The sequence below is a fragment of the Scleropages formosus genome, chromosome 18 (assembly GCF_900964775.1).
Source record: "Scleropages formosus chromosome 18, fSclFor1.1, whole genome shotgun sequence".
In the NCBI taxonomy this organism is placed as follows: Eukaryota; Metazoa; Chordata; class Actinopteri; order Osteoglossiformes; family Osteoglossidae; genus Scleropages; species Scleropages formosus.
The window spans coordinates 25,280,785-25,306,218 of record NC_041823.1 but is presented as its reverse complement, the minus strand read 5'-3'; the positions used below and the strand labels follow the sequence as shown (position 1 = coordinate 25,306,218).

At 44.8% G+C, this 25,434-nt stretch overlaps 1 protein-coding gene across 2 annotated transcripts in view; it reads left to right on the top strand.

The window, feature by feature from the left end:
- Nucleotides 1-25,434, top strand: part of LOC108919178 (mannosyl-oligosaccharide 1,2-alpha-mannosidase IC) — a 147,418-nt gene that overhangs the window by 86,355 nt on the left and 35,629 nt on the right. For both annotated transcript variants that reach the window (XM_029259829.1, XM_018726971.2), the window contains exons 3-4: nt 337-452; nt 13,791-13,871. In XM_029259829.1, coding sequence (XP_029115662.1) covers nt 337-452; nt 13,791-13,871 — 197 coding nt within the window. The remainder of the gene's footprint in view (nt 1-336; nt 453-13,790; nt 13,872-25,434) is intronic.

Genomic DNA, 25,434 nt, shown 5'->3' with positions numbered 1-25,434 from the left:
GGGGAAAGCACTAATTTTGTGTGTTTGAGGAGCATGGAGCAGGACAGCAACATTGTCCTTTGCATTGTGCATTGTGGGGCTGCTTGCTTGCAATGCCTGTGCTGAAGGACTCGCTTCGCACCGTTATTCTAACGGAGTGCCTTGACAGTCATCTGTACCCCATGCTTTACTTGCAGATGAGCCTTTAGGCACTGTAGCTCTTGGGTTATATGTGTTACTTTCAGGGTTGACTGACAGTTTGATTGGCAGGTTACACTCGCAAAGGTAATGCGAAGGTGGTAGACTCTGGCCTGTGGTACAACCCCTTGATTGACAGGTGGTCTGTGTGCTCTGCAGGTGGCCTGAGGGGGGCATCCATCGTGGACTCTCTGGACACGCTCTACATCATGGGGCTGACACAGGAGTTCGAGGAAGCCAAGGAATGGGTGGAGAACAATCTGGACCTCAACTCGGTAAGAACGTTCCCCCAAGCACCTACTGCTGGACTGCACTGACTGCTTCTTGTTTCCCTCTGTTCATTCAGAAGCACAGTAATTAATAGACTCTTTCCCAGTAAGCTCAATTACTCCCTATTTCTAAGTCTTATCCTGAGATTTGAAAGTGTTCAAAAACAGCTGAACCTAACATCTTCAAGCCAAAAGAACTTCACTTGGCCACTGGTTCGGGCTGTCCTATTGATCGTCTACTTTCACTTGCTTGTGCCACTCGGTGACTCAGGACTTAATAACTGAGTCAGCCGTGGAGGAGAGTGAGAAGCACCCTGACCCCTATGCCTTCGCATTCTTGCTAGAAGTTGTCTGCACAGCCCTTCTGTCTATTTATCTGACATTTAACTGTCAAAGGACCTAAGAGAGAGGTTTGCTCATCTTTCTCTTTCTTCTCATCTTTTTCTTTCTCATCGTTTTCCTAGCGAGTCAATTTGAAATGACTGTTAGTGCTGGGTGTTATTTAGAAGGAGCAAGTCTAATTGGACCCCCAAATTTCATTTTATTTTTGCTTCATCTCTCACCCCCTCAGTGCTTACTTTTTCTAATGTTTCTTCAGCTGTCAGGTCAGTTCCCCTCAGAATAAACAAGGAATTACAACAGCAGGAGCGTGTACGTACTACTGGCCCGTAAGCACACCTCATGAAGGATAATTAGTCTGTGCAACGTGTGTAGTGTCTGTGGTGTATAACACTGCTATTTTGCTCCCACAGCCACTGGGGAAAGGGGATGTGGGTAAAAGCTACAGTTTTGATTACAGGGTTTCAGCGTCAGATTCCAAATTTCTGTTGTACTTTTGCTTTTAATCTGAGTTACTTACTGCAAATATCCAGCTGCTGAAATGGGTGAAAGTAGGGGACTGTGGCCTGTGTGAGGTGTTTGGCTGAAAGTGTCTGCTCAGCAAATGAATAATGTAAATGTTGCAACCCCCCGACCTGAGTATTGACAGCGAACCCAAACAACGCGAAGTGGGCACAAACAGTGGAGTGACCAACAGTGAGGCGATCCCCTGCCCTCGCACCCTCAGCGAATGGATTAATGAGGTAATCATCAAGATAGGAGGCAAAGCTTCTGCAGAGTCAGCAGTGGTTGTCCCTCTATGTCTTCTCCATCGTGGGTGCGGCGTGACGGGTCGGAGGGAGCACTCCCGTCCAATTTTGGCCAGCACAGCCCCATGGAGGAGACTGTCAGTGTTGAGGGGAGGCAGTAAAGACATCACTACAAAGAAGCCTTAAAGGAGCGGTGATGGCAGGAAATAAACAGGCTGTACCTCACATGTTTAGGCAGGTTCATATGTACTGTACTAGGATGTGGTATGGATCGGTGTTCTGAGAGCAGTGGGCCCAGGGGCCGCCTGTATTTCAATGGCTAAGGCTCTTCACAAGCAACTAGCGAAGCCCGCAGAGGCTTCATAGCCCTGCCAGCACATCCTTTGGATTTCTGTTTCCTTGACCCTTCAAAGGTTCTGTGTCACTACTCATTTCTTTACTCATTAGAGAAAAGCTCAATATGATTGAGATTTCAAAACAGTAAAGGGGAAAAAAAACATAGTTTGCTGTTAGTGCTTGGCATGTTGATGCTGGTGGTTCGAATGTTGTCATGGGTCTCCTTTGATCATCCTGTGAGCCAATAGAAATGTTGCACTTGCAGACAGAGACACACGCGTGCCGTGCCTCCACCCCACTGTGCCATCTCTGTTAATTAACTTTCAAGAGCTGTCACCAGAGATAGCTGCTTGGCTTCGGAAAAAGCAAAAAAAAATCCTGTGCCTCTGCTCAGTGCTTCTACCATCCCCTTCCATCAGTGGTATGGGAGGTAATCTTACAAGTGCTTTCGATGATGGGGAGCTGAAGGCATCGCGGGGGGTGCAGGAACGTGGGGCAGCAGGAGTGGTCACATCTTGGAGAGATTTCCCCTGAGGCTGGTTCAAGAACTGCACATTTACAAGAGGAACCCAGGACACAACTGGGTCAGTACCCCAGGTTCGCCTCCTGAACAAGAAGCTAAACAGCGGCCTTAATAAAACATGCAGAGATGGAATCTATTTTTGGGCTCTGTGAATAAATTAGTTCTGTATAATTTGTTCCCCCCTGCCTTGAAATGAACAAACAGACAAGACAAGCGATGTGTTGCTTCATGGATGATGCAATTTTTCCTGCTCTGTCCTTTAACTCATCATTTAAAATGAAGAGTACCGTTTCCCCGCCATCGGTTAACAAACTCAGTCTGAAGGGTAATTGTAAACGATTTTGCCCACCAGGTACTACATATTTATACCATGCCGATTTGATTGTGCTGCCAAGGCATTCTTTGTTATCTCGCTTCCCATGAACTGTCTGTAATAGCTCACACAAAATGGCAGCATTGATTACAGCTGGAACCTGCATCTTCGTGGCAGCTCCGACATGGTTCGGGCTGCTGATGGTCACTGCCGGTAATCCGAGCATCCGACTGGCTGTTGATGAAACTCTGCACCAAACCAATCGCTCTAGAGGACCATGCATTTTGCACCCCCTGAGAAATAAGACTTTGTAAAAGTTGTGCAGAAATAACGTCTTTGGATCAGGGTGATGATTGGGACCAGTTGGAGTAACTGGAGACTCCCAGCAGAGGGAAAATATAGACCTTCTTACTTTGCTGGAGAACTGACCTAGAGAGAGGCGCTGGAGGCATTTCCATGGCTGGTCCAAGACAAGACAAGGTCTTGCAGCTGCTGAGATTTGTTGTTCATTCATGTTGGCCATCAGGGGATGATATGTCCTCACATGTCCTGTGTTCATTGGTAGTTCTAAACGCATGTTCCTCATTGCATGTTCCTTATCAAGCTGTATCGCAGTGGTTGTGGAAAGGGCGGTTGCAGTAAGATTCCTTTGGCTTTCCCTTCATCTAGAGAGGGAAAGCAAAGCAGAGCAAGAACCCTAGGTAATATGAGACTGCAAGAGGGTTGTGCAAGGGAAGAGTTCCCCCGTGCCTATACTCAATTGCCCCACATCCTCACAGGCAGGCGAGCGTTCTCAGCAAACGTGAGGAGTCGCCATCTGTCCTTCTCTGCTGTTCAGAGCCAACTTTTCTCTGTAGCCCACCCGGCCCCCTCCCCACATTACGAAGTCCCTTGTGTTCCTCCATCCTTCCATAGTCCAGTGAGTCTCCCAAAGCCGGCGCTCTGGACCTCGGCTGCCTCTATCTCGGGCCAAGCTCCTGGCATCTTCAGGGTCTGTGCCTGTGTGTGTCTTTGACAGTGCATTTTAATTACCTCAGGGGCCTGGTTGAAAGCAAGGCGGCAGGCGACTTCTAGAGGCCGTGCAGGGTTTGGGGTCAGTTTAATTTCTGGGGATTCAGTCTGTGTGCGGAAGAAACGGAGCCAACAGCCTGCGTCTGCGGTGGGCAGATAGTGGTATGACTGGGTAACTGTGGGTCAATCAATCTTTCGAGCCGTGTGTGATGTATCACCCATAGCAACAGGATCGAGCAGAGTGCTTCAGAGCAGTGAAAAGATGCATGTTTTGAAAGGATGTTAAAAACTGCAAACTCTACTAATGTAACACAGTCCAAGAGCACAATGTGTGACCACAGATGATATGGAAGAAAAACCCTTCAGAAATAATGAGTTCAGTTGTTTTACAACATACAGAAGGGTCTTGGGAAAATAACTCTTCCATGTTATTTTTTTAATACAGGTAAGATTCTGCAAAACTGTATGTGGATCAGATTGGGATTACTGCACCGAATGATACTGTACCATACAGAATAGTGCATTCAAAGTAATTTTGAAATACTGTTTTGTTATAGTAGGGGGGCGTGGTGGTGCGGCAGGTTTGGCCGGGTCCTGCTCTCTGGTGGGTCTGGGGTTTGAGTCCTGCTTGGGGTGCCTTGTGATGGACTGGTGTCCAGTCCTGGGTGTGTCCCCTCCCCCTCCAGCCTTATACCCTGTGCTGCTGGGTTAGGCTCTGGTTCACCGTGACCCTGCTAGGGACAAGCAGTTTCAGACAGTCTGTGTATGTTTCTTTATATTGAAATTGTGCTTTAAATTGTGTTGATGAGCCTTCACTGATACAGGCTTTTTACTGTACACTCATTTCCATGGTGAACATATGATGCCCCATTTTGCTGGTAGTGGTTTCCAGTTTTGTCCATCATATGTATACATAGGGGGTGCGGTGGCACAGCGGGCTTGGCCAGGTCCTGCTCTCTGGCTGGTCTTGGGTTTGAGCCCTGCTTGGGGTGCCTTGTCACGGACTGGTGTTCTGTCCTGGGTGTGTCCCCTCTCCCTCCGGCCTTGCATCCAGTGTTGCCAGGTTAGGCTCCGGTTTGCTGCAATCCCATTTGGGACAAGTGATGTGTGTGTGTGTTTATACATACTTGCATGCATACTTTCCTTTAAGCGTTACTGCAGATTTCTTTCTTCAAATTGTAAAACCTGTGAATTTATTTATATCACAGTTTGCATTCCTTAAAAATTATTGTACTCAATATAGAAAAATATTTTGTACATATGATGTGCTTTCAAATGTTTAAAATAAGAGCTGGGAGGAGAAGAAGTGCTCAGCATATATTTGATTTTACATATTTAAAGGGAGTACTTTTGTTGTAGGGGATGTTAGGGTATACTGTACATTGACCAAAGATCACAGGTTGTTTTCAGTTTATTTGACTCTGTAGGACAGAAAAGTTAACATATACTGTACGCTAAATGTAACATTGTCCAGCAATGAAACTCATTATGGATAGGTGATAAATGGCAGATATGCTGCCACATGAAGCAAAGTGTCATGCCCACACCTGCGAGCACCACAATACCTGGTACCAATCAGCCCAGCCAGGTATAAAGGCAGTGCTGCCCTGGTAATGGGTGTGGAATCTTGCGAATTACATTTACATTACATTTACATTTATTCACTTAGCAGATGCTTTTGTCCAAAGTCACTTACAATGGATACCATGTAGTGTTACTAGCCCACACACCTTATTCACCAAGGTGACTACACTGCTAGATAACACTACTTACAAGGGGTTACTCATCCATGCATCAGTGAAACATACTCACTCCGTGACACTCACACACTATGGGGGAACCTGAACAGCATGACCTCCCTATGTGGCTTTGTGACATTCAGCATTCTTCTCCCTGTACCCAGTTTCCCTGTTTTGTGTTTTGACTCTCCTGGTTTCTGACCCTTGCTTGATCTCCTGGTTACTGAGTTTTGCTTCGTCCCTAGAAACGTTGTCCGCGCCTTGAAGACCCACGCCTGTCCACGGCCTCTGTCTTTGCCTGTCCCTACGAATGCACCCGCACTTGGGTCCAACCCCTACCTCTCCTGGCCTCAGTTGTGACACAGAGTTGTAGGAGAGCCGTTTTAGTTTGTGCAAGAGGTGGCTTGTGGGTGTTAGCCGAAAGTTAGGGATTCAATAGTCTCTTTAAAAAAACACCCCTCTCCACTCACAAGAGCTCTTTTTTTACTGGTTTCCTTCTAGATCCTCACCTAAAGGGAGGTCTGCCATATCCCATGATTTCATGATGAGTCCACAGGAAGGCCTTTGCCGTATTCAGTATTGGCCACAATGGTCAGAAATAAAGAACAGGAAAACCCAGGAAGTGTAGATTTAAAAAAAAAAAAAACGGTTGAGGTAATTGATTCTTGTCAGGGAGGTGGATTGGACCGGAAGATAAAACCTCAGTAGCCATTTGTAATGTGAGCAAGTGGTTGGAGGGTGCCTTTGGTCGATATAGATGGGCATCTTCAACACTCCTTTTGATGGATGGCAGCACCTCAGGGCTCAACTGAAGTAGCTTGACCCAGCAAAGTTTAGTAGCTGAAAACTTTTTTACCTCCAAGCGCAGACCTTGGTAGGAGTCAGATGACACTGGAAATGTTTGTTTGGATGGACTCCACCGTTTTTATATCCGAGAAGGAGCTTTTATGGGACGCAAATGAGAGGACGTAAGTATGTTTGGTTGCCATCATGCAGAAGACAGCTGCTTTTTTATCCAGGTTGCCTTAGTGTACTGTGAGGTTACAAGCTTAAAACGGCATTCATGCAAGATGAACCCAAAGGATTGCCTCCAATTCTTTTGATTGCCAATTTCCCAGCCTTCAAAACCCAGGACATCAATTGTTCCTCTTTCCATGTATTTTGATTTGTTGTTTAAAACACTGAAGAGAATCCACCTTTTTTTGGTAGCATTTCGGTTGCCATGGCTGCTGTTGAGTTATTGTGTTACCTTGCTTGATCTTCCCCTAACCACCATTCCTCACTCCCTTCAGATACTGGCACTATGACCCTCATCAGAAATGCTGGCACATCTTCATTAGGCAGTGAGCAAAACTGTATCTGACATGTCAATCGTGGGCCTGAAAAGTTTAAATGATTTCTTAGCCTACAGTAAGAGCAGGTTAGAGGCAACGCAGACTACATCAAAGTCACATCTTTTTTTTTTTTTTTCAAATCTCGATTGCAAGCATACATCATCTCTTTTGCAGTTTGCTGTGAAATAATTAGAGGTATACGCATACCTTTTAGCATTTTTAATCAGGTGCTCTCAAACTGGTCACTTGGTTAAAGACTTTATTGAAACCCCCTCCCTGGGTAATCCCCCACCAAGCACAGGGCTTTGGTCAGGGATGTTCAATCTCCCAAGTTACTGTCCCTCTCCACCCAGTGAGTAACACTGATGGTACTACCTGTTGCAGCTGCTCAGTGAGGAAAAAGAGAGGGGATGATGTTTCCGCATTCCACCATTGCGCCTGGACCTGTGACCCCAGGACGAAGGATGTGAGAAAAACCGCTTCTCAGTGGACAAGCAAGGAATGGATATGGCTCCACGAGTCTTGCAGGCAGGACAGTGTGTTTTAACAGTACTTCGCTGATGCAGTCCGTGAACCCCACAGCATTTGTCATCGCTTAGAGATATCCACTTCGGTTTCCTCTCTCATGTCCTCAGCTGTGTGCATGCACATGGAGAGAGAACCATTTGAGTTAAAATTTCCCCAAACTCTCCTCTTAATCAATTGCAGCGTCGGCGTTCCTGGCATTTCCCCCGAGTTGAAATATCACAGCTGTTTTGATAGCGCTACTGCCTGACAGGCAGGGGGAGGGGCCTGGGAGTGAGAGTGTGTGTGTGTGTGTGTGTGTGTGTGTGTGTAATTTGGTGTAATCACTTTGGTTGCTCTCGTTTAATTATTCATCTTGTCTTTTAATTTGCTGTAATGTGTTTAAGTGAAAGAGCCGATGGCAGGAGACTGTGTGCCAGGGTTTCTGGTGCACGTAGCAACCCCAGATGCTCACAACTCCTGTATCCGCTTTTGTTCTGTTCCCTGCTAAGCACACTTCCACTTCCTCCCTGTCCACTCTGACATGAAATGTGTGCAGCATCCAGATGTGCCACTCACTTTGGTGTATTGCTTCTTACTGTTTGGTCACCTGCTGACCATGATCTGAAAGAGGTTTTGGAACAATATCTCTGGGTCTTGGGAAGACTAGCAGCTACTTTTCCCGGAAGTGCACTGTTCTTCATTTCCTATTTCCGCAATCCACAAAATGTGCTGTATCATAACAAGTCCATCGATTTTACAAAATGACAGCTACGCAGTGACCGAAGGGTGAACTGCCAAAATGTCGGTTGACAACCATGAAATAACTGGAGCACTGTACGTTTAGTAATGACCCTGAAAACAGTATGCGATTTGCATGATATTGATTGGACCTAAATGAAGACATCACACTTCTAGCTGTGTCTGATATTAACCTTTTTTGTTGAGGGCTTCAGTCGCATCCAGCGAGGCAATAATTTCAAATCTCACAGGAATCCATAACTCTGCTCTGTCCTGTGGCGATGCACTATGCCGCTCTTGCTCAAGATCAATGCATAGTCCTGATGCTGAAATGTCACATTTAGCACGCAGTGGCTCGCTGCAGCTCCATCGCATTTTCATCATAATACCATGAATGACACAGAGTCCACAGGGAACAGTCGCACGAGTAGTTACCAGTTGGATGCTACTTTTAGAAAAAACTAACCTGGTCCAGCCAGTTTTTCCATACGTTACTCTTTTTGTTTATGCATTTGCTCTTTGCGGTTATATATAAGATTGTAATTGTTAGAAATTCAGCATGTCAAGTGCAGGCTAACGGCTCACAGCAGTGTCCCGTATGTGTATGAAGGTGTGTTCCACCCTGAGGCTTCAGAAAAAGTGCCATCAGTCACTGACAAAGGCAATGCATGCATAACAGCTCATGGCTCCACTGACTCTGGCTAATTTCAGCCTCCAGCTTCATTATTTTGAGGCTCCACAGATTTTATTAATTATCTTTGTCATGTGGATGGATGCGTTTGCCATGCCTGTGTCAGCCTAAAGGCCTATTGGTCTTTTCTCTGGCTCCTTTTATTTCTTTCCATTTCCAGTCTGATCAGTTTCAGCATCACATTTCATTGCTGTTTGGTGCTGCAGCGATCCAGATCAAATAATTGTATATCCCTCTGATGGATACCAGACAAAGAGTGCGCTCGAGCAGGCCTCACCTGCCTATTTTTCACTGTCACGTCCAAGCAGCGAGCCGGTTGTTCAGCTAGCAGTTAGCTACTGGGAGTGAAGAGGATACCATGTCACCCGCCTTTTGCAAGAACCCTGTGCTAGTGTCCAGGTTTCTGTGGGAACAGACTGAAGGAGTCTTTCGCAGCGTTGCTTGAGCACACACCCTCCATCTTGGCCCGAATCTTATCTGTTGAGCCGTATGTGGAGCAACGTTAATTAAACTCTGGGTGTCAAGACTGGCTCCCTGCATCTTGGAAGCTAATCAAACTGCTAATTGCCACACATTAAAAGCAGGAGGCACTTTATGTGTTATTGCCTGGCAGGGAGTGAAGGAGACTTTTTGGAACCGCAGGGCCTTTGGATGTGAGGCACGTAGGGTTCGAATGCTGTGCTTTCATCGTCACTTCATGCTTCATACGGGTGGGTGATGACAGTTGCCAGTCTGCAGATCATTCAGTCCAGAACAAGAGAGCATGTTTTGTATGATTTGCGTTTTTGCTGTATCACCTGTTCTGTTCACTCAGCTTGTTGGACACCACAGAATAGGTCTGGAACCAAACCAAAGCAAAGCATGCTCTTGTGTGGCTTTGAGCCTTTGATACCCTGACAACATGGATTCGGTGTTATTGCAACACTGGGTAATGTACATTAGAGCGTTGGGTCATCCTGGTTCCCCTGCGAGAAGTGTGGGATCAGTCACGACACTGCTCTGTCTCAGGCCGAAGAAATGGTCACTGCACATTGTAATAAAACCCGGAGGAACACAAAGCACGGTGCTTACAAGCTGAGCCCGGCCCCATTCGACATACAGCTAATTTAATTCATTATCTGTTTGTTCCAGTTGTTTTATAAGCACCGCCACCCACCACGTCCATGTCATCTCGGTGGCAAGGTGGTGCAATTTAAATGTTAATTTTGTTCTATTAGCATTTAGGGCACACACATAACCCAAGGATGCGTTGGCTTCACGCAGTTCCCACCCCATTACAGTACAAACAGGAGCTTTATGTTGTATAAAAACAGGAGAGGCAAAGCTGTGTGACAGTTCTCATACGAGAAGCCCTCTACGTGTCAAAACATCAACTGGTAGGATTGTGTTTTGGGAGAATCTGGTGGCATCTTATTCCAATCCAACAAAATCCCTACAGAGGAAGCGATATTGTTGAGCGTCTAACCATGAGAGAGAACTGAGCAGAACGTGTTTACGCCAATGACTGCATTGCACTCTAATTAGATGCTTCCTATGTGCTTTGCTTTAAGAGAAGTATTTGTGTGTGTGTGTGTGTGTGTGTGTGTGTGTGTGTGTGTATATAAGAGGGGTCCTCTGACCTGCATTTTAAATGGAGCAATTACAGTGGGTTATTGCTCCATTCATTCAATCATTTATTTCCACTAGAGGCCTTCAGGGGAAGAAAAAAAAAACAGCTTTTTAAAAATTTGCTCTTTCTTCTCCCTCATAGAAATTCCCACGTTTCATACTTGCAGTCAACAGTCTCCACCTACAAAGTATGTTTCCTGAAAAGCGGGCGCACCTCACTCTTCTCTTACTCTGTGTTTGCAGCGCTTTGTTTGCTGCAGAAATTCGGGTAGCACTTCTGGGCCACTCACCTTAAAGCGTTTTCCACAGTTTCCTGTCAACAGCTACTTTTTCACCAGTTTTTTTTTTTTTTTCCCCACACCATTACTGGCTGCTTCTCTCTCTCCATTTATTTCTGTTTTCGCATTTGCAACCTGAAACGGTTTTAAGAGGCTGTCATTGAAAATGTGCCTAAGTATTCCAGCAGATGTTCTTTAAACTGACTGGGTGCCTTCCATAAACTGTTCATGTGGATTGTAATATTTTGTCAAATGCTAAGAAAAATGAAACAATAGTAGATTTGTGTTTTTTTTCCCATGAAGGGCGAATGGCTAAAATTCTGAGCTACAGAACATTCGCGTTACTGTTTCCATTAACACTACGCCCGCCTTGCAGTAGTGTGGGTGACATAGAAGATGATCATGTAAATAAGTCCATTTTTAAAATTGATATTCATTTATGCAGTATTTAGGTGGACACAGTGGCACAGTGTGGCACAACGCTGCTGTCTCACAGAGAGAGTCCTGATTGCCACTGAGTCTGTTTGGGTTTGTATGTTCTCCCCGTGTTCACGGGGGTTTCCTTCCACTGCTCCAGTTTCTTCCCACAGTCCAAAGACATGTGTTTGGTGCTGTCTCAGTGGTAGGCTTGAGTGAATTTCCCCCAGGGGCCTGAGAAAATATGATAAAATATGAACCAGCTACCCATGCTGGTTGAAACGGTGACAACAGACCAGCTGACTGTTACTTGGACAATTGCATCTACAGTATATCTCCCCATGTGCTGGTGAAATACACATTTCTCTTGAGTTGCATATCACTTTGAAATTGAAAAGCATCTGCTAAATTAATAAATTTGTACTCATTTATTTGTGGTTCAGTATTCATTATACTAGTTCTTTATAGTGTATTTATATTACATTTTTAAATTAATATGTGTAATATACAGGACAGTACTCTGTACCATTAAATGTGCACAGACATTGCGAAAATGTATATACATACCCGATGAGGTGTCATGAATCGGTGGAGCTAACCTTGACTTAAGTTAGAGCTTCTAGGTTCCCAGCCCTGGTGTACCCCATGTCACACCCTGTGTTTCCTGGATAGACTCCGGACCACTGTGTTCCTGCATTAGGACCTGCGGCTATTTATAATGAATGACTGAAGGCAATATGCATTATGTTGCCTATGTTTTTTATGTTTAACCACAGAATTGGTTGAAAGCAGCTCCACACCAAAAATTCTTTATTAATCTATAATACCACATACTTATACCGGTTAAACTGATTACCCCACACTGAACAAAGCAAAGCAATAACAGAAATCCTGCTGTGTCTTGTTGTGGTGCTGCTTTGGTGACTAGACCTGTCTCCACTACATGTTTACTTAAAGGCTTGCTCTTCCAGTCTGAATTACACTGCAGGCTTACCCATTTTCTGAATTCCCATTGTTTTCTTCTCTCTGTGACACCCCCCCCCCGCCACCTGCTGCGAAGGCCAGTGACAAATGGACAGAGACAAGGAGCCTCTAATTGCGCCCATCTCGGTAGTGTTCGCAGAGCAGCCGCTCGTCAGACCTGCCACGCTGCCAGCAGACAGGCCATCCATCCACCGCGACTGTAGGGCCGTCTCGTGGGGGCTGCCGTTTTCAAATTGATTGTCATCCAGATTGATTGATTGACCTGAATGACAGACAGGCGTCTCATCTCCTCTTTGCCACTTTTTCCTTTTTGTTTTGCCTGTGAAGCCAGAAGCATGCCTATATTGACAAAGTCATCCAACTGTGGAAGTGTGCTCTGTATTAGTGGAAGGGAAGCAGTAATATGTGGAGCTCGCTGGATTCTCTCCACAAAGTGGTGACAATGGTTCTGACCGATAGCTGGAGAGTTGGGATACTGCCAGTTCGGTTCTCTCATTCCTTTTTTGGTCATGGAACAGTAAAATTTTCTCAGTCTCACACCCCCACAATCAGTTTTCTATCTTCAGCTGTGATGCTGATGAACGCTGCCACCACACAGAGAATTACACTATCGGGGCAAGATTTTACACAATGGCATAATTACAGTTTCGTGTGAGCATCTCGTTGTGTTGTGGTTAATATATTGTGTTATGTGATTTTTTTTTTATTCCACGGTTTTCTACATCTTTGTATCCTTTCCTTCATGTCTTCTTCATGTCCCGAACCGTTGAAACTCGTCACTTTTGGTGTCCCTTTTGTGGTACCAGTTTGGAATTGCTGTGGTCCTCCAACATTTCAGTCTTCTTTCAAGTCCTTTGGATTCTGCATCCGCTTGATTTTTTTTTTTTTATCTGTGTTTGTTTTTTTATTTGTCTGCTGGAGTGTCAAACACAGAAGGTGGAGATCTAGCAGAAACAAGAATTCCTGAAGATTTCCAATTGTATACATTTCATTTCTATGTATTTCCAAAGCTAAACTTGAAGTTAAACAGACCAGTTGCCATGCTCAAGGAAAGCTTAGATATGTTTCTCAAGCAGTTCTAGTCCTGGTGATATGTTGGACAGGTCACAGATGAAACCATACTGATAAGTGCATACTGCCCTTGCACACACACACACTCACACAGTGTTTACCTCTCCTCCCTAAAGTGCTTATTTGCAAAGTCTCTGCATACGGGGGGGGGGCTGCAAGCTAGGAAAGACCCGTTCTACAAATGTGTGCCTGCTAATCTAGTGCTACCGAGACATTGACAGCGCCCATTCACAGATATGTCTCGTGACACACGGCTTACTCACCATATGTCCGCTAATGTACTTTGAGCTCAGAACAGCCTTTGAGAATTCATCTTGAAAACTTGTCTTTTTAGTTTTTACTATTTCAGGATGAGTTTAATGTGTCAACGCTGCGTTAGATAATGGGTTGATCTGCTCAGATTTCACCACTCACTAGTTTATGGTATTTCTCCTATTTTTGAAAGCCTTTCTCTGTTGGTTTTCCGTTAATGAGCGGGGGGGAAAGCATTTTACATGAAAAACACAACTATTTTAAGTAAAACACTGAAGGAAAAAACTGAATACATGTCTCGGTGCCCTGGGTGAAGATGAGATGCAGGAGGTTGCGTGTGGTGATTTTCTAATGGGGTAGATTTGTCAGCAAGGATTTAGATTGAGACATTGCCAGGCAAGAGGAAATTCATTTTTAATTTGTTTTTGATGACTTTTTTCTTTTTATTCCGCAGAACGGGGAGGCATCCCTCTTTGAGGTGAATATCCGCTACGTCGGTGGGCTACTCTCAGCATACTACCTGACAGGTGCAGAGGTAAGATTAATCGATGTCCTTTACCCCAAGCAATTCCTTCCGAATCAGCACCTTTTGTTCTTTATTTCCTTTCAGCCATCCAGAAGTGCAGAGAGACTCCTCTCAGTGTCAATGAAAAATGGGGCATGCGCATCACTAACTCTGTTTAACACGCATTCGAACACATGCATGCACTAACGGTACATCATTACCATCCTGTAACAGCAATGTGGATATATCGCAACCGGTAGTGATATTTTCTTCTGGACCTTTGCGTGCTGAAGAAAGCAGTGAAGCACAAGTTGAAAAAATCCATTGTGGCTAAGTATACATTTATGATGCATGGGGAGTGACACATACATCCTGGACTCTATTTAATAGACATTGATTTAAAGGTTGGAAGAAGACCAGCAAAAATTTATTTTCTTTAAGCTTTGTAACTGGGTAAAGCAGCTGTATACGTCTAATGTCAGGCTTCTGCATGTGTAACGAAGCATCTACTTATTTCCTTTAACATGCATATGAAGAAACTTTCTTTCAATGGAGTCTCTACATTGCATTCAGTAACTGACGTAGTTTTAAATATTTTGAAACTGAGCTCTCGCGTCTTATCTAAATGTGAGTAAGAAATGTTTTATCCAAAATTTGGTGGTGGCTGAGATTCTCCAAATTGAACTATGAACTTTTTCAGGGCTGTTTGTGGTGTTTTATTGAAACGAGGCCATAAAACTATGGTGCGCTTGATTCGGAGCAGAACAGCCTTAGCATATTTCTAGAAATTTGCTGGAAACATTTTGTGCACAGGAAGAGTGAGGGACCATGGCCCAGCGCCCGTCACATTGCTCTCTACCTGTCCTCATGTCTGTGTAGTCTTTGAGATATTTTGCTCCATGGAAGAGTGTGGCCTTTCTGCTAATTTTTGCTCCTTCAGAGCACACCTGTCTTACATAACCCCACGTTCCTCTTATGGCCACAGGCAGGTATTTCTGAAGAGGCCTCCGGTGTCTCTGTTGATCGTGTGCACATGCACTGTACGTAGTTTAGCGACACACACTCCATCTGTCAGGCATGGGGACCGGAGACAGGAGGTAAGGGAATGGACCCAAGTGCGGGTCTGCTTTATTTTTGGTGGGTTCACAGGGGTAGGCAAAGAGCGATGGTCGTGGACAGGCGGGGGTCTTTTGAGGCACAGACGTCGTTGCAAGGGCGAAGCGAATCTCAGAAGCCGGGAGAGGCAGGGAAACGAAGCAGGGACTAAGGTACAAGGAGCAGAATGCTGAATCTACAAATCCACGAAGGGAGGCGCTCGCAAGATTCCACACCCCTGTGCGGTTACTGTGCTCCCTTTATACCTGCTCATGCCAATTAGCAGCAGGTGCGATCGTTTGGCTTGCTGCCAGGGGTGTGACACCATCATTGCCCTTTCTAGGGTTACCTGGGATGCACAGCAGCAAGAGTTGCTACAGCCAGTAACTACTGTAATAATTGAGAATTATTACTGCATCTCCCTTCCTGTGAAGTGTGTCCTCGGGCTGAGATGAAAGGAGGGGAGTTTGGAAGAAATGAAAACAGAAGTCAGTTGTGGACCGTTGGATTTTGCATGAATTCCCGTTGAAGGGAGAGATATGGCAGCATCTCAACAAGTGTGAATCGAAAAGTTTTAGGATCAGGCCAATAACAGACGTAATCTTGAATTAATTCAGCACTAGCATGACTAATATTGTATCACTAAGAGAGGGAAACACATTTAATGTATACACTGCTAATGAAGGAATTTGAGTTTTAACCATTGTGGCAGAAGTGTAGTAAGATTGCAGTAATGACTGCTAAGGTGAATTAGGGTACCCTTGATGTAGGAAAGCTTTTCGCATGAGAACACAGGAAATGAGAATCAAAATCATTCTTTGTTGATTCTCCTCAGTTCTGTTGCTGTTTGCAGAGGCCTTTATTTGCTTCTGAATTGTACTTTGGGCCTGTCAGTTTGTGATGGTCACAGCATAAAGAAGAAGATGATGATGCACTATGAAAAGCTGAAAAAAATGTGACGGGATTTCAGACACGGAGACATCTTTTTTTCATGGTTATTCATTGCAATGTAGAATCAATGCTTGTTTTACCTCACCGCACTCCTGGAGAGAGCTGCCCTTGGCATGTGCGTGAGACGATAGGTATGTGTCAGTGCCTTTACCTGCTGGTACAAGGGATGGTACTGTAACCTTAGGAAGCATAAGAACCCATTTCTCCCGAATAAACCTTTCCTTAGCTGAATTCCCTCAGGGAGCGTTGAGCTCCAAAGCTGGAAAATATATCTGCTAATTTCCCCATATGAAAGGCAAAAATCAGAACCGCTGGGTGCCTGAGCAAGTAGGAGGTCTCTCACTCCAAGCGGGACCTCTGGACAGCCGCTCTCCCATCGGTGTCCTGGCCCCAGCTCCTCTGCTTGCCTGCTGTTTACTTTGCTGTGCGGGTGACCTACTTCTGCCTCCGATCGGCGCTGAGCGTGTGTGACGTGCAGCAGCCGAAGCACTTACAGTCACGGGGGGCTGGGGGGGCAGCAAGTGTCTCAGGGCTGAGACTGGGTGTCTTGCCCCTCCCACCCCACGCACATTTTTAAACCTCTGACTCTGATGTCTCTTTGCAGTCTCTCTCTGTAAGCTTCCTCACACTCACACACACACACACACACACACACACACACACACACTTGGCAAATGGGGCATTGGAAAGTGGAGAGGCAATTAGATTAATCATGGCTGCATGGAGCCGGCGGTATTGAGCGGGTCGGCGGCGAGATAGCCGGAGTGGTTAAGGGGGGGTTAAGATCTGTGATTAATGTAGGTATACATATGCACAGTGGGTGTGTCTGGAATAGACCAATGTAATGGACTAAAGATCTCCACCATGTTTGTTTTAAACATTCAAATGCCGTTTCACCCCTCATGGCATTGTTGCTCACATGTGAAACACAGGGGTCTAGGAATCAGCTGCTACAATTTGCTCCAGATAGGGGGTGCTCTTTATCCATTGCTTCCCTCGTGCCCCGAATACAAGCATATTCATCCTGTGCACACGTGCCGAGGTTCAGTTATTGTGCTTGCGACGCTTCTTTCTTAGGCCTCATTGTCACAATTTATTTGAATGAAGCCTCTATACATCCAGGGGTTTGTCTTTTACGAGAGTACGTGCCAGGTTGAGAAACACACCCCTCATCAACAAGAGGTGCACGGAGCTGCATCGCTCTGCTGATGGAGGCCTTCAAAGAGGCCGAAAACACAGAAAAGTCGAACAGATGTATCCTTCTGAAAAGAGCAGCAGGGAAGATGAGATCTGACACATGGTGGTGTGCACACCAAAATGTTGCAGATCTTCAGCGTTGTTCTCTGCAGGTGTTAGGCAATGATGGGATGATTGAGGTAGTGCACACCACCGAGGACCAACTGTTAATGTGTGCCCGATGTTTGCCCAACCTGCATTTGAGGACCCTCCCATCTATGTAAGGTCAAATTGGAGATCTTTGATTGTTGCCAGGGCCGTGATGGCCAGGGCAGGGGTTTGCCTCCATGAGCTGCCAGCAGCTGATGTCCCCCATCCATCTCAGTGATCAATATACAATAGTCTTCTGCTGCAGTCCCCTAAGGGGGGATCTGGGCGGGCTGCTTGAATTGTGTTACGTGCGCAGACCTGTCACATGTGGCAATTATGTGACAAATGAAGGCGATCTCAGCACCTGCCCACTCACACAGTGAGCCGAGATGAATCGCACTGAACAACGCTGAGCTCCAGAACACTTACTCTGGAATCACTCCATGGTTCAGAGGTCACGGCTCAATGTCACCTTTCACTTCAGTTTCTTACTACAGTCCTGTTTTATTGGCATCTACGTCATAGGCACTGATTAGTGCAGTTTGGGCTTCTCATTGGCCCTGTGTTCTTAACACACACATTGTCTGAAGCCACATGTCCAAAGCACAGTTGCGGGGAGCTGGAGGGTGTGAGGCTGGAGGGAGAGGGGATACACCCAGGACGGGATGCCAGTCCATCACAAGGCACCCGAAGCAAGCCTCAAACCCCAGGTCCACAAGAGAGCAGGCACAGGCCAAACCTGCTGCGCCACCGCACCCCCTCCATTTGTGTTCTTAACCCGAAATAAAATCTAATGTCAGCCTCCTGGTAGATGGTTGCTTTTCTCACAGTGGTGGTACCTCCACTCCCTGCTAGTGTAATCAAGGAATTGCGACTTTCACACAGTATAAGAATTACAGTCGATTTTGACAAAGCTGCGTAGTTCACAGTTCAGGGATTACCAGGCTTCAGGAAAAGAAAGTATATTTTCAGATTTTTTTTTGCTTAAAGCTTAGAGTTTAAATCTCTTTTTAGAAACTACACTTTATGAAAGATTAACGTCAACGGTGGAGACAACTTCATAACCTGCGCTGCTGTTATTCGGCTTCTGACCGTCTGAGGTCCACTGGAACAGAGTTGTGTTTCTGACCATGCCAGGTATCTCTGTGACCATTAGTAACTGAACTCTGAAAATATGTGCTAACTGTTAGTAACATGCCATTATGCAATGCTTATAATTGTTGTCAGATGTCTGTGTGACACATCATAATTATGCTTAACGGATATGCTAGAATAATCTTCACACCTGCCTGCTGCATCCAGCAGATGATGCTTGTGATAGACTTTTAGACATCCACTTTTCTCAGCAAATCTTGGTTTGTCATAAACAGTTCCTGCATAAGTGCTTGGTTATGTCAAGGGTTACATCTCATTATGGAGGCATTATGAAAGTATTTACAAGGTGTAATGGTAGCCTACTGTACATTTTCCTTCATGACATGTCTCAGGAAAGGTAATTAACCTTGCTCCTCTTCTTAATTTGAAATTTACGCATGCTTCAAATGTCATCCAGTGGTTGTGCAACTTTTCTTTAGTCCACGTTCTGATTATACAGTCTTTTACTGTGTATCTAGGGACTAGGATCTTGTCCCGAACACCATGTGATGCATAAAGGGTTTGGCTGCAGATACCAGGGAGGACTGTGCAAGCTGAGACATGGCTTATGTTGTGTCCCTGTCCCAACATGCCGAAACATTTTTAACAGGATCCTACATGGCTTATGGAGGCCATCCCTATTTTCCTCTTTTCCTCGGTAATTCTTTTCATTGTTTAAAGCCAAAGGATTTTCTGTTACCTACCTGGTAGCATGTGATGATGACACCACAGATTCCAGCCCAGCTCTGAGTGTCCTGGGTACCATCCGGTCCCTGACGCTATGGATCCGCTGCTGCCCAGCCAGTTGCACCTACATCTAAGTATTTTGTATGTATTCAAAAAGGCCTGTTGGAATGAAGCCCCTCTCTTAGCTGTCTTGCCTCTCAGTACAGTTTAGCGTAACTGCTTTCTTCAGGACTTTGTTACGCTTGCTGTTTTCTACATCATCAGCAGTTTAAGTGCCCTCTTGAGCTCAGATGGGAACTGAAAGTTTCCAGTTCATCCAGGCAGGAACAGACGTCTCTCCGGTTGGGAGGAGTGGGGATGAGCAGGAGAAGCTGCGTGACCAAAGCTGCACACCCATGTCGACTGGTACAGAAAGCATGCAAAACCAGAGATTTGTGAATTCGGCAGTGGCTCTCTCTCTGTTCGCCAATGAGGCAGCATGTAGTCATTTTTCTGGTGAAAATCCAGTTACAAATGAAGGAAAGCTGTACCGAAAGTCTCTATAAAGCAAATGTTAAAATAGCTGTAATTCACTTTTTGCTAAACTTCGAGAAAAAAGTGTGTAGCTTACAGTGAGTTTTTAAAATCCTATTATTCTTGAGATTGATGTTGTCCAGAACGAGCACTGATGTGTGGGAGTATGTGCGGTCTTGGTATAGATATCTCATTTATTCTATAGCAAATTAGGTAGTTAGGTTTTATGGGAGCAGTAAACCCACACAAATAGCTCTTTGGAGGCTCTTGTCATAATTAAAAGGACAGTCAGAAAATTTCCACTGAGATTGTAGCTTGTTTTAATGGGACAGAGGTGCCTGCGTTAGGCGACAGCGTGTCCATCGATTGTAGAGTGGGGAATTGTGCCGTGGTCAATGCTTTCTGGGAACTGGGGTGTTTGTCTCTCATTGCATTGACCTCCTCTGTCCCCTTGGGTACAGGTCAAGCTCAGGGTCCTGCAAACCTATACCAGAGGCCTCAATGATCTGGTCCCCCAGGTATTAGGTGGTGCTACGTGTGAAATGTATTCGTCTGTACTCTCTGTACTGTGTAGTGTAGAGTAGCATAGTGTTACAAATACTGTTTTTTATGAGACTTGTGATCAATAGGTTTTGAGACTTGCTGGGTGATTCCTTGTCCCCCCTGACTGAAGGCTTTAAATGCACTCTGAATTAAGCAAAAAATCTCTTGAAAAAAAGTCTGCTGATGACTTAGTGATGTCTGTTGAGATGTATTTTAATGCGATGAAAAAAAAAATTTGGTTCAATTAATGAATTGTCTTTTCTGCACATGGTAGTTGATCTCAAGTGCTCTTTGCAATCAACAGAGCGCACAAGTGTTTTTTAAGGCAAGACATTAAAAGTACAAGCAAACGTAAATGAGCCTTACTTAATAAGTGCCTGTCAGCAGGCTACGAATGAGATTCAGACGGCAGATTTTTAATTGCATTGTGCTCTTACTCTCCTGTTGGGAGAAGAAGTGTTTTCCCGACTATATTTGTAGCTAACCTCAGCTCACAGTTAAAGTTCAGATAAGTACAGCTGACTGCTAGCTGTAGCCACCCAGATGTGCTCTTTGAACTGAGTCCCTTTGAGCTGAACCTCAGTGGATCCCCCATCACTAAGTGATCGCTGATCAGTGATGGCTGTTTTTTACTTGTTCTTCAGTTAGAACTTCGCCTTCTTCTCATACAGTGAAGAAGCCCAAAGGTAGCTGGTCTTGTAAAAAGAATTTCAAACATAACATTATCAGCTCTGTTCCCAGCGCCTGCGTTCACACTTTGACACAACAGAGGTGTGCATGAAGAAGTGTCCTTTCTGCTCCATATCTCTTCCATATCTCCATGTTTTGCAATGTAGTGCATGAGGCTTTTGGAACCTCCATTGACAGCTTCAGCTTCTGGAGATGATGGAATAAGTGCTGGGCAGTTACGCAGTCCTCCTGCTTTACGAAGGTAATGCGTTCCTAACAAACCCTTTGGATTATGGACTGTTATAAGTCAAAGATGTAATTGCTCTTAGTTTTATGCATTCCTGAGCCCTCAAAGGTGACACCCATTTACGCTAAAATATCACCAAATCCAATTAAAATGCACACGATTACTTGAGCAGTCAACGTTTGTCACCATAACGCAACATAATATGGCAGTTTCCCCTTATTAATGACTCTGTTTTACTGTGTGGCTTTTTATTATTATTGTTGTTAGTACTATATCTTTGTGAACCTGTGCTTGTTCAGCTCTTTCCGAGTTCTTATATACCATATACTTGAACTGCATAAAACGACAAAAGAACATGACAAAACAAGAAGAATAGAATGACGTACACTGAACAAACTGAGATGGTGTCTCATAGCACCCGGTTTGTGTAAGAGGACATGGGTTGAATCTCTGCTCAGTGTGTTGCTTAGTGTGGAGTTTACATTTTCTATACATGTTCGCTTGGGTTTTCTCACAAAGACGTGTTTCAGGTGAGCTGGTGAGTGTGTGTGTGTGTGTGTGTGTGTGTTGCATTGCTCTGCTCTATCAATGGGTGAATGACTGTAGGGAATTTAGCGCAGTGTATCTGACAGTGTATGTCACCTAGGATAAAGTTGTCCCCTAAATACTAATTTATCACTGTAATTTGTTTTTGAGAAAAGCATGTCCTAAATGAATAAATGTAAATGTAAATGTGTCACACCACTTAGCTGTCGGGAGGCACACAAAATCCAAATTCAATGATTGTAAGTGCAAGGAAATGGCTCATAACTTGAAGTTGGAGTATTAAATGAAAACTTTGCAAAGCGGAATTCTCGTAATTTGAACGAAAATATCCTGGGTGTGACTGTACTCGAAATGTCCCATGTAGACTGTTTGCTCACAGGGTGGTTGGTCAAGGCCACTCCAACCTGTGTACGAGGACCGCGGCCCCCAGAGGTTTATTTTACTCCGTTTTTCTTTACTCCTCTCCTTTGTTGCCAGCAGGCAGCTTCCATCATAACTTCAGCATCGTGAAACTCATTGTTAATGACTGTTACATCAGTTTTTGACAATTTCTTATCTTCTGTTTATTGAAGGATTTATCTGTTTATTTATGTTTGCTTTTTCATTCATCCACGTTCAATAACTGCCTGTCTGAACAGGGTTACAGTGAACGGGAACCTATCCCAGTAGCATCGGGCACGAGGCTGAGGGGATACGTTCGGCATGGAAAAAGTTTTCTTTTTCTTGCTGTTAATATATTTTTACTTATTAATTTAAAATATAATGGTTTCTTTAGTCATATGTTGCCTGTGATTGTTTGTCATTTGCTTCATCTGTAAACTTGTGCTCTGAATTTGTCTTTGGAGTATGTAGCTTCGATCTCTCCTCAGCTTTTGCGGAGTTTGCGTGTTCTCCCTGTGTTTGAATAAGTTTCCTACAAGTGCTCTGGTTTCCTCCCACAGTTTAAGAGCATGTGATTCAGGTGAATTGGTGACTCTAGATTTCTTGTAGCACCAGCCACTGGTGAGTCAGTGCTGCCCCCAAACCCAGGTAAATTGTTAAAGATTGATGTCAGGAAGGGCTTTCAATCTGTAAAATCTCTGCTCCATCCAAACCTCCATATACCACGTCACTTAAAGGTAAAACCACCACACCAGGAAAGTGTGCTGTGAAACTGAGTAGCACAAGAAGTTCACTGTATTTGTCTAATATATGTGACAATAACAGTCAAAACATGAGTAGTAGCAATATTGCATTATGTTCAGAAAGGGGTTGGAGCAGGTTTACCCCAAGTAATAGTGACTGGAAACCGTGTCCGAGAGTTGGGGTGATGTTGCAAGACCGCAGTGTGTGATGACCGCTGATGCTCACTGATTAATGGCGTGATATTCTCCCTGGAACCCCATAAAACACAGCAAAAAGCAGTTCCTCGTATTCAATTAGCGTATAATTGAGTGTTTTCTTTGTTCCTTTACTGCAGTGGCTATCAATTAAACACAGAAAGCAATGCAATTTTGAAGCAGGTTAGAGGGTCTGAATATAAAATAAATAAATAAATAAATAAATAATGAATAATACTGCTGCTCGCAGTGTAGGGAATTGTAATTAGTTTCTCTCTCTCTCTCTCTCTCTCTCTCTCTCTCTCTCTTTCTCTCTATCTTCCTTCTCCGGAGAATTCCCGTTTCTCTGATCGCTCTGGTAAATGGATGGGTTAGCAGAGCAAGTTTTCTTCCTTTTTGCTCCCCCATAACCCCTCCCCCCACACCCACAAACCCTTTAACACAAAACATGCACATGCCCGTGCGTCGACTGATCGCTTTCCCTTTGCTCATCATAACACAATTAGCTAATGGTTTGCCCGTTTAATAGGCACGGGCTATTATGAATGGGGGCCCCAGGGAAAAGACTCTTCTGATTCTCTATTTAGGGGAGCAATGAAAGTCAGCAGGGCCTCAGATGGTCTTGGCTAACTCCTTTATCGTTTCTTTCCCTGCCAGTTTCTTTATTTCTGAACATGCTGCTGGGAAATTTAGGCTGGCTCTGAAGCAGCACTGGTGTGTGCATGGACGGGGGTCTTTGAATGCTGCTGTTGTACTTTCTGTAGTTTTGGTATGTGTTTCCATTGGAGATGTAGGCCTGGGAGGTGGGGTGAAGGCTGAGGCAGGAAATATAGACATAGTGTCTTCTGCATATCAGGTCATATGACCCTTTGGAGCTCTTTCCTGCTGGAGATGCAGAGCACAGAAGGTTAACTGTTGCTTTGCCCAAGAATGGATTCCTTGAAAGGGTCCTTGGATTGATGATTGGTTACCTGGATCTAGAAAAGAACTCCCATGGCCCTTCTTTCTCAGTCTCTCACTCACGAAATACGCTTCTCTGTTTGCATTTCCCACATCCCCCTCTTCCACTTTTGATCCCGGTGCTTCCCGCTCATGTCCTGGACCTCACTCAGCTCCCAGATTACTGCAGGCTGTGCTAAGAGCCATGCAGGCACATTTGGCCCACACCTTTGTGTCAGGGACAGATTGGATTGAAAGGGTGGTGGAATGAGGGTACATGGGGGAGGTTAATATGGGGACAGGAACATACGTGGCATAACGGTCAGGGGTGTTGCCTTCCATTTCAGGAAGACAGGTTTGAATGAACCCTCCCACTGTAGTACCTTTGAGCAAGGATACTTTTCCTGAATTGCTACTATAAAAGTAACCGTGTAATTTTACTGTAACTGTAAGTAGTCTTCCCTTGCCTTATGGAGGTAATGCATTCCTGGGAAACTGTTTCTAATGCAAACCTCATAGGCTGAAGATGTAATTTTGACTCGTTTCAGTGGTTAAAGTTTTTATGTGTTCCTGAACCCCCAAAAATGACACCCATTTATGCTAAAATATCAAGAAGTCCCATTAAAATAGATGCAGTTTACTTCTGTTATTAACATTAGTTATCATAACAGAACATAAAAATGCACTATATAATTCTTGATGGTATTATTATTATTATTATCATCATTAGTAGTAGGAGTAGTAGCAGCAGCAGTAATAATAATAATAATAATAAAGTTCCTAGATACCTTGTGCTCATACATTCAACACACATATGATATTTAGTGTTTATGTATAATTCAGACTCAGTGAACAAACTGATATGGCGTCTCACAGCGCAGCGTGACTCCACATGAGTGCGATTCCAGCTTAGTCTGTGGGCAGTTAGCATGTTCTCCCCATGTTCTTGGGGCTTTCCACCCAAAGACATGTTTCAGGCAAAGTGTTGACTATAAATTATTGGTAGTGCACATGTGTGCGAGTGTGTGTGTTTCCTCCATTTTTTCACTTGGTGTAGCCATGATGCAGTAAAGTCTCGGAAAATAAAAGCAGAAATGGGACAGTAAGTGCAGAGATGCAGATCAAACATTTGCACACACTGTAAGTGCTGAGATGACTGCCTGGTGTGCTGTGGTGTGTGTCTCACCCGTGAGCATGAAGGAGCTTTTGAAGGATGAAATAAACTGTCATGGTCGCGTCTGAGGGAAGCGGCAGACCCAAGTGCAGAGCGGTAATCGTGGTGTCTTCGGGGAAATCCAAGAGAGGAGGTCAGAGGACGGGCAAAGGGTCTTCGAGGTGCGAACGTCGTAACAGGGAGGATCCAAAAGGCGAGGTCAGTGTACAAGCAAGAGGTCGATGATCCGAAGGAGGCAGTAGATCGGGGGAACAAGGGACGGGTTCGGGGAAGGCGTTCGGGAACAGGAAATGGCTGGAGAAGGTCGCTAACGAGGAGGCAGATCAAGGTTCCGCATCAGCTGGTTGTCCGACGCAGCCTTTTATGCTGCGGTCTGCGTTGGGTCACAGGTGTTCCGTGTTGGCCTGGAGGTGTGGGCGTGGCATAAACTACTTTTGACGGAGTTGCCAG